Source organism: Amyelois transitella, chromosome 15 (assembly GCF_032362555.1).
Source record: "Amyelois transitella isolate CPQ chromosome 15, ilAmyTran1.1, whole genome shotgun sequence".
Classification (NCBI taxonomy): domain Eukaryota; kingdom Metazoa; phylum Arthropoda; class Insecta; order Lepidoptera; family Pyralidae; genus Amyelois; species Amyelois transitella.
Window position 1 is genome coordinate 2,016,596 of NC_083518.1, and position 12,562 is coordinate 2,029,157.

Consider the following 12,562-nt stretch of genomic DNA (forward strand, 5'->3'; position numbering starts at 1 on the left):
AGCCGAAATTGTTAACGCCTTTCTACTTTATCGATAATATTACTAGCTTAATGTTCCTGTTCTTCTTGCATTGTCTTCAGGTTTGAGTCTTACAATTTGTCCTTAGGGACGCAAAGATATTTGAGATTAGTTCCGATATCCATGTGAAACTAGTTGTGACCACATCACGAGAAATCTTCATGTAACCACCGCGGATCGTATCATATGCACCGTAAATTTCTGTAAATAGGTAGACTGTTAGCTATTTATTGTAACGTTTAGTTTTAAGATTGTTTTTAATAAAAATGTTACCGAGATATTTGTATTATTTGTTAGCCTTTTAACCCTTAAAACATAGGCTTATATTGTGAAATTATTAAGGCTTATGATGTGACATTCCTAAAATAGCTTTTAAGCTAAACTATAAATATTCTGGTAACATCAGCCGTAGTAAAAATACTGATTTTGAAAAGGAGAGATTAATTAAATTCGCTTGATTTAAAGATAATATCAATTGGAAAAGTTTTGAAGATGAAGATATACGTAAAATTCATCGAAAAAATTATAAAATCTTACATACGATAATCCTAAATTAAAACTTATAAAACCTTTTTTGCGAAATCAAGTAAAAGCGACTATCTTTTATTGAAATGAGCTTGAAAAGAGAAGTAAGATCGGAATATTGTAATGTAAATTTTCTCTCGGACCCGCATGAATGTGGTGATGCGTGAATCAGGAAAGTGCTATCGTGTGATGCATTGTTTTGCATCCGAGACAGGGCGTGTCCGCTAGTTTGAATACATATAAAGATAATTTTGTATGTCAACGAACATTAAATAAAAACTTAAAATAATAAGTAAAAAGGTTTAGCATTCATGACTTGTTGTAACCAATTGAGATTGGTTGGGGCTTACTGAAGAATGGATGAATTGGCATTTTACTTCTTGCGGGCTGGGAAAACCTAATTATTTAATTTTCTAACCTTAATTACTTATATTGAAGAAAAAATTTCGATTCAGACGACGTATCAATGACACTTTCCATACTTTTAAATTAGCAACGTTTTTCTGATTTGTACTTGCGCCTGACCCAATCATTGACGGACGAGTATTCTTTTGTACTTTGATTTTTGCGTCGATGTTCTCAGAGAAAGAAAGAGACGTTGATTGGTAGATACTACCATTAGTATTAAATCCTCTTATTATTGGTTGTGTATTTATGCAATAAAAATTGAATAAATAAGTGCCGTGTGGTTCCCGGCACCAATAGAAAATATAATAAGACCACTCCATCCCTTTCCCATGGATATCGTAAAAGGCGACTAAGGGATAGGCTTATAAACTTTAGATTCTTTTTTTAGGCGATGGGCTAGCAACCTGTCACTATTTGAATCTCAATTCTTTCTTTAATCGAAATAGCTGAACGTGGCCTATCAGTCTTTTCAAGACTGTTGGCTCTGTTTACCCCTCAAGGGATATAGACATAATAGGGATGTGGACTGTACTTCAAAAAGGTATAAAATTTTACCACAAAAAGGTAGTTTCAAGGGATAAAGACGTGATTATATAGAATAGAATAGAATAGAATAGATTTATTTTCAAAATTGGATACAAGGTATCACTTATTGACGTCACATAACTTAAATCTAATTATAACTACTACCGTTTCCAAAGCGCATGTGTAGAAGAAGCGGCGGAACAAACTACACTGCAGCATTTTCATAGGACGTCAATTTACAAATATAGATCTCTTAAATCAAAATCGTGGACGAATGCACATTGTCTACATTAAAAAACATGTATGAATGTAGAACTGATTATGTCAATACGAATATTTCGTCAAATAAAATAAATATAAAATAAAATATGTACATACTGTACAAATTATGTCAAGATCATGTCAAAATACACAAGAATTAAGAGGCTATTATGTGCAGCTCGGGCCACACATGTTTATCATTAATATAATCATCCGTGCTGTAATAGGCTTTCCTACAAAGCTCAACTTTAATATACTGTTTGAATTTTCTATCATTCATTTCAAGAACACTTTTTGGTAATTTATTATAAAATCTTATACAATTAATCAGAAATGATTTCCCTACCTTAGCCAGCCGATGTGCTGGGATCGACAACTTGTAATTGTTCCGCAGTGATCTACTAGTACATTCACCTACTTTTTTGAAAGAGTCTAAGTTTTTCCTAACATGCATGATGTTATCGAATATGTATTGGGAGGGCAAAGTTAAAATATTTAGGTTTTTGAAAAAATCTCTAAGGGAATCTCTTTGTTTAAGACCGTAGATATATCGAATTGCCCTTTTTTGTAAAATGAAAATAGTTTGTATGTCTGCTGCTGATCCCCAAAGCAGTAGACCATATGACATTAAACTATGAAAATAACTAAAATATACTAGCTTAGCAGTTGCCACATCCGTCAAATGCCTAATACGACGAATAGCGTATGCTGCAGAACTAAGCCTTTTAGAAAGTTTTAAAATGTGAGCATGCCATTTCAAATTTGAATCTAATGTTATTCCTAAGAAAGTAGTACTATCAACAAAATCTAATCTTTTACTACTTATACTAATATCCACATTTGCCTGCCGCACATTGGGAAGTGTAAACTTAATGCATTGGGTCTTATTTGCATTTAACAATAAGTTGTTGATTGTAAACCAGTTAGAGATGGCGGCTAAAGTGCTATTCACATCATCACAGATTTCGCTACGGCGGTTCATTTTAAAAATTAGTGACGTATCATCTGCAAACAACACGATGCCAGTCTGTTTCTCAATCATGCAAGGCAGGTCGTTGATATATATCAGAAAGAGAAAAGGTCCCAAAATGGAACCTTGCGGTACCCCAATTTTTACCGTCGCTCCTTTCGATTTTGTATTATTTAAATCTACCGTCTGTAATCTATCACTAAGATATGATTTAATTAGTTCAACGGCAGCAGTATCGAACCCGTAATGAGCGAGCTTGAGCAGAAGAGTTCTATGATCTACGCAATCAAATGCTTTGGTCAGATCGCAAAACACTCCGATGGCATCCTGTGAGTCTTCCCATGCATTGAGAATATGAGTGACAAGAGCCACACCTGCATCTGTTGTACATTTCCCCTCAGTAAAGCCGTATTGCTGACTATGAAATAATTTATTAGACTTAAAGTAACGCTGCATTTGATTAAGCATGATTCTCTCGAACACCTTGCTCAAAATTGGTAAAATTGAGATTGGTCTATAATTACCAGGATCTGATTTTTCACCTTTCTTGAATAATGGAATTAGTTTACTATACTTCATTAAATTTGGAAATATCCCTTGGTCAACACAATTATTGAATATATATGCTAAGTCCCCAGCTATAATATTTATAATATGACATATCACAACAGCCGACATACCCCAATAATCCTCAGACTTTTTCAGATTAAGTTCTTATGTATGTATAAATAAATACTATTCTCCAACAACGAAAGATCCACAAAAAGGATATATATAGCCCGACAAGTGAAGCCCCGGGTAAAAGTTAGTATAAGTCACTCTCGGGAAGCATATTTCTTGCTGAGACCCCGTCCATAGCGATTTCTCTCAGAAGAAAGTGGTGGAAATTGAAAACATAAGCGTCATCGCGTAAGGCTCATAGAATATTAATTGAGTTGAGTCACGTGTTAGTATCACACTATATTTTTAGATGCTGTTACATTTGAGATGACGTTATGTAAGTATTAAATTTAATGGCATTTCATTGTGTTGGTTATGCGTTTTATGAGCCTGTTACGTGGCTGATTCACAAAGTTTTTCTCACATAAACTTATTGGTTATCTTTCTTATTTCGTGGTCAGCTGATACAATTTTCGCGAACAGAGTGTTCAGGGACACTGTGTGATACAGATAAAGATCTGGGAGGGTACGAATTGAGATTCAAATAGTAACAGGTTGCTAGCCCAATATAGCCTAAATATACCTAAATTAATCTGGGTGTTAATAATTTGGTAATCTGCATTAAATACCTTAATTTTTTTAAAAGGTTTTATTTAATTTAACCTGTATTTATTATATGTATGTTAAGTAGGTACAAATATTGCAAACTAAATAAAAAGCACTTCTTTCCTAGACCATTTCACCTTCCGTGTGGTTTCCAGCAGTGTAAAATTGGATCACTTTATATCTTTCTCATGGATGTCGTAAAATGCGACTAAGGGAAAGGCTGATAAACTTGGGATTCATCTCAATTCCATCATTCAGCCACACAGAAGAACGTGTTCATTCAGTCTTTTTAAGACCGCTGGCTCTGTCTATCCCGCAAGGGATATAGAAGTGATGATATGTGTATGTCCTTCTTCGACTTCCATGAGGAAGAAGGAGAATATGAATTCTACGGACTTTAGCACACACGTTCTGTTCTGATAACAATGCATGAATATGATGAGCATGAACTGATCTGAGGCCCAGGAATGGCTCCATATAACAGATCTTTTTAACGGTGGACGGCATAAATCAAATCAATCTCAAAGTCATTCTCTAATTCTTTCGACAAGTCAAAAAGTTAAAAGTGGCCTATCAGTCTTTACAACACTATTGGCTCTATCTAACCCGCAAGGGATATAAACGTGATTATATGTATGTATAGATATCTAAGTCGACTAAAATGAGCCTGCTGCGCCAGGAGTTGGCTCCATTCAACAGATCTCTGCAACAATTTACAACATAACGACATATAAACAATTGGGATAAGTCCGCCATTGTACATATTTTTTAATTCCAGGAACTGTGTTATATCTTTTTTTTTGTGCAATAAAGAGTTTACAGACAAACAAACAATAAATCTTATTCGTTGCACGGCTGAATAAAAGTTTCCAATATTTGTTTCCACTTGTCTATATCCTTAGTCTAGTTAAGTACATGACATAACATATTGTTTTAGTGAAATCCTGATTCGTACGGCTAATTTTTTTAGAACAGAGACATCTAGCGGGATTTTCTAAGACTCTCGAGAAGTGAAAGGAATAAAACAAATGTAGAACATCGAAGCATAGCCATCGATACTCTTTCCAAGTCTCATATCAGATAAACTTCAGTTTCGTTGGTTTACATAGGTGTCGCTGTCTTCATCATACTGCATATAACATAAATATATAACGTCTTTATCGCTTACCGAGTAGACAGAGCGAACTGTCTCGAAAAGACTGAAAAACCACCGTTGAGTTGGATGGCTAAGTGATAGAATTAAATTTTATGAAAATTATTGGGCTTTCCTTTTATTGTCTTTTACAATTTACACACAAGAAATTACCAGCTATTATATTAGCTATTATTATAAATTAAGGCATGAATATGCCTTTTCCTTTAGTCGCCTTTTACTACATCAATGGGAAAGAGATGAATAGGTCCCGTTCTATAGTGCCGGAAACCGCACGACACAGTGTTTATTCATATGATATTACTAAACTATCTGAAACAATTTCCTGGTCTCCAGCAAAAATAACGAATGACTCTTGCAAAAGCTTAAATATCATGGTAATTAACGAACTTTACAATGTAAAGCTTATTATAACCTGTCAACTTATAGGCGCGTTGTAAACTTTTCGTAAAGTTTACAACGCGCCTATAAGTTAAAATATACATAATTGACAGCTATATTTTTTGTTTGTTTAAGTTTATATAACTTGTAGCAATATTTCAACAGCGTTATATGTAATAACTAATAACTAAACTTTACCAGATCAGACCGATGCCGTGTGGTTCCCGGCAACAATAAAAAAATAGGACCACTACATCTCGTTTCCGTGGATGTCGTAAAAGGCTAAGAGGCACCAATAAAGAAGAAGAATAGGACCACTCAATCTCGTACGCGTGAATGTTGTAAAAGGCTAAGACTAAGGGATATGCTTATAGACTTGGGATTCTTGGTTCATATGCATCTAAGACTCAGGGTTTAGATACTGAACTTGGGACCTCTATTGCTACTGGGCTTAAAAGTTGACATAAAACTTCATATTTTTTGGACAATTGTTTTCTTACCTTTTTGGTTGTTGACTGTACTACGAACGTGTCAAAATAGTATTAATTAACTGTCAAATTAGCAAATTAAGTACTTGAATGCAAAATTAAATACAAAAGTGGAATTATGAAGGATGTTACCGTAATGGTTACATCATATGGAATGCCGTACATTGAAATATGTAGATTCATATTAGCTATCAGTGAGTATTATATTTCTAGAAATACATACACACATGTAATCACGTCTAAATCTCTTACGGGATAGACAAAATCAACAAATCTTTCAGCTGTTTGGCTTAATGATAGAATTGTGATTCAAATAGTGATAGGTTGCTAGCCCATCGCCTAAAAGAATCCCAAGTTTATAAGTCTATACCTTAGTCGCCTTAAAAAAAATTCTGAACATTGCTGTTCATTAAAAACAAAATAAGGTGAATAGGAAAAAAATGAAAAAAAGTCCGTCTGTTTGTTTGTACACGCTGATCTCTGGAATTGGTCGGATTTCTATGAAACTTGTCCTGTTATATAGCAATTAAGGTAAGACACCGTTTTGAAAACCACAACTCTATGTGGGGAACCATGATGTCCTTGCTAAACTATTATAATTATAAAAATGACGCCTTAACCAAAGTTGTTCAGCCTGATGAGCATTTTCTGATGAGGTATAAAAATCAAAGATCTGTATCTCCTGTCAGTAAAACTATAAAAATATAGAAATGACACCTTAAAAATATTTCAACCAAGCGAACGAAGTCGTGGATATCAGCTGGTTTACGATATATAGCTGAACGTGGTGTTCAGAACTTTCGAAACTGACATTGGCTTTCGACAGATTCTGAGCTCCTCCCAAGAGAGGACGCGATCGGAACTTACGCTAGGGGCTCTAAAAATTTAGTACAATTTAAGAGTATGCACATACATACATATAGTCGCATCTATATTGAAAAGACTGAAAAGGCCACGTTCAGGTGTTTGGCTTAATGATAGAATTGGGATTTAAATAGTGATAGGTTGCTTGCTCATCGCCTAAAAAAAATCGCAAGTTTGTGAGACTATCCCTTAGTCGTCTTTTACGACATCAATGGAAAAGAAATGGTGTAAGAAGTGGTCCTGTTCTTTTTTGTTTTGGTGCCGGGAACCAAACGGCACTTAAGGTATAGTGTACAAATGAAAACCGGAAAACGATTTTAATTTGTACTATAAGTATAGTACACAGATATTTATAGGTAGGACCAATCAGACTGCACCTGCAGTCAGCCGCATTGCTCTCACTTTCTAGCGCAGACTAATTAGGATAATGGAGCTGTCTTTGCTAACTATATGTAAACAGATGTTCTTATCCCTCACTAATATAATAATACGATAGTATGTTCCGTTTTCACAGCTAAACCGCTGGATCGGTTCAAATAAAATTTAGTAATGCATGTAATTAAATGCCGTTTTCTAATACAGGAAATTTTTTTTTCAATAATCAACCCCTTTTATACTAAAATGGGGGTGAAAGTTTATATGAAATTTTTATTTCATGCTAGCCGTGCGAAAACGGTGCGGGTCGCTAGTTAGTCATAAATATGTTTTGAGTAGTGTCTATTTATTTTAAACTTTGTGAATCTTTAAAATGTTTATCAAACTTATCATATTTGCTGTTGGAATAATATCAAAGAAAATTGGTAAGACTCAAACTTTTCTGTGGATGTCAGAACAGACAAGAATTTTATACTAAATTTATTGATTCTCTTATTAGGATTGGAGTCTACGCTATTAACTAAATATACTTAGTGATAGTGTATATAAAAGTTAAGAAAAGTCGGTGTCAGGCAGGTATCCGCCGACGTTTTTATTATGACATACATAGATTTAATCACGTCTATAACCAGGGTAGATAGAGCCAACAATCTTGAAAAAACTGATATGCCGTGTTTAGCCGTTTGGCTTTTCTTTTTATTCTATTAGAATTGATATTCAAATAGTGATAGAATGCTAGTCCATCGCCTTAAAGAGGAATCCCAAGTTTATAAGCCCATCCCTAGGTATACAGTACGCAAAAATCTTAATATAAACTTGAGAATCGTACCTCAACTAACTACTTAGTATGTGCATAGTAATACGTTCATTTGAAACAATGTTTTATTTACCTATCCAAGTTCGGTGTTTACCTAAGTTGGTAAGATTTTATTAAAGCAACAATACTCTTGCAAATTAGTGAGAGTAGATTCTATCGTAAAAGGCGATACTTAATGTTTCTCTTCTTCATATTAACATTCCGCCCGCGGCTTCTCCCGCGTGAAAAGTACCCTATGTCTTCCGTACTCCAACATTGTATATATTTCAAATTTAATGTAGATCGATTCAGCAGTTTTGATGTGAAAGACGGACAAGAAAAACACATGAACACATTTATGATTAATTTATTTGTTCAATCACACCAATATTCCTTGCGAGGTAGACAGAGCCAGCAGTCAATGATCAGCTATTAGGCTTAAAGATTTAGAACTGAGATTAAAAAAGTGACAACTTGCTTGTCCATCGTCTAAAAGAAGAATCCCAAGTTTATAAGCCTATCGCTAATATATACAATATAAGTATGGATATGAAATTATGAAGACGCCTTTATGTTATTTTGAAATATACCTACAAAATTAAAGTTTCGACAGAAGAGACCTTTGTATTAAACTTTTTTATGTTGCCCTTTTTTACTAATGCAACAACTTAATAAGTAATGAATATTTTTTTAATTTACCTAATCCGGATCTTCAGTTAAATAAGCATGCCCCGGGCGAAATATAGTTTCACATTTTATAAAGTACCACAAATTAATATGGCGTTAGTACATTTTTCTTTCTACATATAATAAATATATAATTTCCGCATTCCATTCGGCGTTTCCAAGGTGTGAAATGTCTTGTTTTGTTTTCATTATTATATTCACATTACGTTGTTAGTATGTAGTTACCTTCATTCATACATGTAAATACGTATATCCCTTGCCGGGTAGACAGAGCCAACAGTCTTGAAAAGACTGAAAGACTTTTCAGCTTTGTTAATCTATCGCCTACAAGGGGAATCCCAAGGGATAGGCCCTTTGTCGTCTTTTTCAAAATCCATGGGAAAGAGTTGGTGTGGTTCAATTCTTAAGTGCCGGATACCACACGGTACCTACGTATGTACATGTAAAAGCTGACCGTACCAACTTTGTTTTTTTTCACGAAATGTAAACCACAGTGATTATTTGCAAATAGATATATAGATATTTTAAGCTAATTTAAGCGTTAAGTAGTTAACATAATGCTTTATATTCTCAGTTCATAGATATTGAAGTAAGACTATATAAGTCTATGAATTAGACAAATTTTTATTAAAGTTTGTAGGACAAAGGAACCCAAAAAAGTATTGTATTCGTGAGTTTAAAATCCAACAGCCCACTGGTCAAAATCATAACCTTTTCGCTTCGCCGTAGTCGGGTAAAAAAAAAAACAGGCACGTGAGCGCAAAAAAATTGTAACTGTAACAGCCTTTTAGTTCGGAATATCGATGATGCAGCTATTAAGAATTTTCCATGTTATTAATAGAACTTTTTACATGTGTAATTAGTCAATATTGATTGATGGAAGCCATCTTACGGAAGCGGAAGTGTCGGATATGTGCACGGTATTACATTAACACAACAACAAATTAAGAACAACATACAAGTACGAGACATAAAGGTCAGTTCACACTAGCAGTACCTTAAAATACATTTGACATTTTTCTATAAGATAATAATACTCGGACGACCTCAAACGATTATTTCTAGTTTTAAATTTTTATTTTTTAAAGTACTTTGAATTGTAAGTTAAAACAAAAATAGTTAATGCGCTGAGTAAATAATTAACCTATTTGTCTTAATTTAGATGCTTCTATTGTACCTACTTCTAGAGTAGGAACTTGGATATAATTTGCTAAGCATTGTAATAGGCGGAACCCGGTTCTCCCTAGAGTATGATTTATCGACTGTTGATTTTGTTTAACTGAACAACAGAATATTAATTATTAATAGTACTAACACACTGTCAGTGTGAGTCTACCTTAAGCCAATAATGAGACAAACTAGCCAACGCTATAATGGGTGGTCTTATTATGACAGATTACGCAACCAAATTAAACGCAATCATGTCAGCGGAATTGGTGATACGATCACAGTTATCTTTAAATTATCCGATTATAAGAATCGCTTACGGCAAGGTTTTGAATACATCTGATCTTCCGATCATATTCGTTCGGGTCGTATAATTTATCCAGAATTACATTGATGAAGACAGTGTGGTTCTTGCCACTTTAAAATCTTTCTTTTAGTGGATTTCGTGATGTAAAAGGCGGCTAAGGTAATAAGAACAGTCTTTAAGTTCAAGTTTCCATACTGGTAGCTACGATCAAATAAACATTGTCTATGGCTTAACAAAAAGAAGTAAACTTAGTGAATGTTGCTTATAGATGTAATGTAGTTGGTTTTTTTTCACGTGCATATTGTAAAAGTTAATCAAGGGAGAGTTAATAATCTTACTTAGACTTTACTTTTAGACTATATTTTCTGTCTAATTCGCACGACATCGCTATTTTCAATTTTGCATTATCCTTCAATCTATATAATACAAAGTTTCAGATCACAGTTCAATCGGACATTGAATCGTCAACATTAACTTGCATCATTATACAATATACATACACGTCATGTTAAGTGAAAAATATTTTGTTAAAAAACAACCGTGTCTATTATCATAATATGCTATGCATGATGATCATTCAGATCTCAGTTTATGAATGTGGACTCGATATGGACATGAAAATAAAACTACAAGAACACTTAACACCTATTACCAAATTACGATCGCTTTTTAAGGAGCGGCCACTCATCTTACAATCGATGCACTTGTGAAATAAAGACCGATTGATATTAACTAGGTCAGTGTTGTATTGTATCCTTGAATTGCGAAACTTTATGGGAAAATCTATGATCGATTAATCGGTTTAATCTCGTTTGCGATTAAGAGTAATTCGAGTAGGAAATGCGTGTCTTCCGCGTACAGTTTCCGTGCACGTCCAAAGGAAGGCGATCTCTAGAACTGGATGCAGGACAAAGACCTATCGAGCGGTCATTCCCTCGATCTGGACTCGGAGGAAAGTTGTCCACACTCGCTCATATAAATACGTGAACTTGATACACTGTCGCACTTTTCCACGAGCAACTGAATCGAACACTTTTCCTCTCGGAGCACGGTTCCCGACAAATAATGTGATTACTTGTGACCGTAACATCCGTATAATCATGGCGAAAATACTCTTGGTAAGTTTATGTAATGAGGAAGCGTCAAATTTAGATAAATTGCGTCTCAAACTTGTTATCGGTCTGGTGTAATGCAAATGTTGCATTAACGCGGTGATTGATTGGGTTCCACGCCCGTTGTGAATTAGTGTGATGGATCGGAGTGTTCGTCTGTTTCAGGTGATCATTGCTTTCGCTGCCATCGTGTGCGCCGAGGAAGATGTGGAACAGAAGAAGCGAGGAGCCGGAAAGACTACCAGCCTGAATTCAATCCCGACTGGAGTCCAAAAGCCAGACTACACTTATAATATTTACTCGCAAAACCCGAGCGGAGGACAAAGCAGCTCACCGAGTTCATACCAATCGTCTCAAGCAGCGTATCAAGCCCAAATCCCTAATTCCTTCTATCCTAGTCAGAGTAACCAATACTATACTTCAGATACGCCCACAGATTCATCGTATCCACAACAACCTCAAATAAACTTAATCCCACCAACCACGCCTTCACAATTCGTGCCCCTAAACTTCGTACCCAGTTCTGGTTACCAAGCTAAATACCAAATTGTACCGTCGAAGAACTCCCAAGGCAACTTGCAGCTAGCCATCGTTCCGCAACCGTCTAGCTACCCATCTCCAGTACTTCAGTATCAAAATCCTCTAATACCATCGGCTAGTCAAATCCCCCACCAGCAGAGTCCTTTCGGCGGAATTCCTAATGGATATTTCAATGTAGCTCCAAACTTTCAGCCCTTCGCCCTAGGAGGTGGTCAAATAGGACAGCCGTCAACAATGGTTCTAGTGCCTCAAGCGAATCCCTCGTTATACAATAACCTTCTTTACCCCAATCCAGTGCAAAGTTTCTACAACTATTATCCCACAAATTCACAAGCTAAGTATAGTGTGTCATATGGATCCTCCCAGTCTCCGGAAGGATCTCAAAGTGCTCCTAAAGACGGTAGTGACGTCCAGAATCTCGATTATGCATCTTCAGATCAAAGCTATAAGAGTGCTTTTGCACCTAGTCGTAGTGCTTCGTATGCCAAACTAAAATGACCTAATAGCTAATATGTATTTATCGTACTTGTTTTGTTGTACTTGTTTACCACGTAATATACTTTTACCAATTTATCAAAGAAACTGTATGTGCTTTAACATCCGTAAAGAATGTTTAGTATAATTGTATGTCAGAATACAAATAGCAATTGTTTGCACTTACTCACATCATTATACTAATGATTTTGAAGATAAATATAGTTGTTACAATATTTCGTTGC

At 35.1% G+C, this 12,562-nt stretch overlaps 1 protein-coding gene across 1 annotated transcript; it reads left to right on the plus strand.

Moving 5' to 3' along the window:
- Nucleotides 1-11,291: 11,291 nt before the first annotated feature.
- On the plus strand, nucleotides 11,292-12,341 carry LOC106140846 (uncharacterized). The gene is made up of 2 exons (XM_013341027.2): nucleotides 11,292-11,309; nucleotides 11,469-12,341. The coding sequence occupies exons 1-2, from the start codon at nucleotides 11,292-11,294 to the stop codon at nucleotides 12,339-12,341; spliced, it is 891 nt and encodes a 296-aa protein (XP_013196481.2).
- The last annotated feature ends 221 nt before the right edge of the window (nucleotides 12,342-12,562 follow it).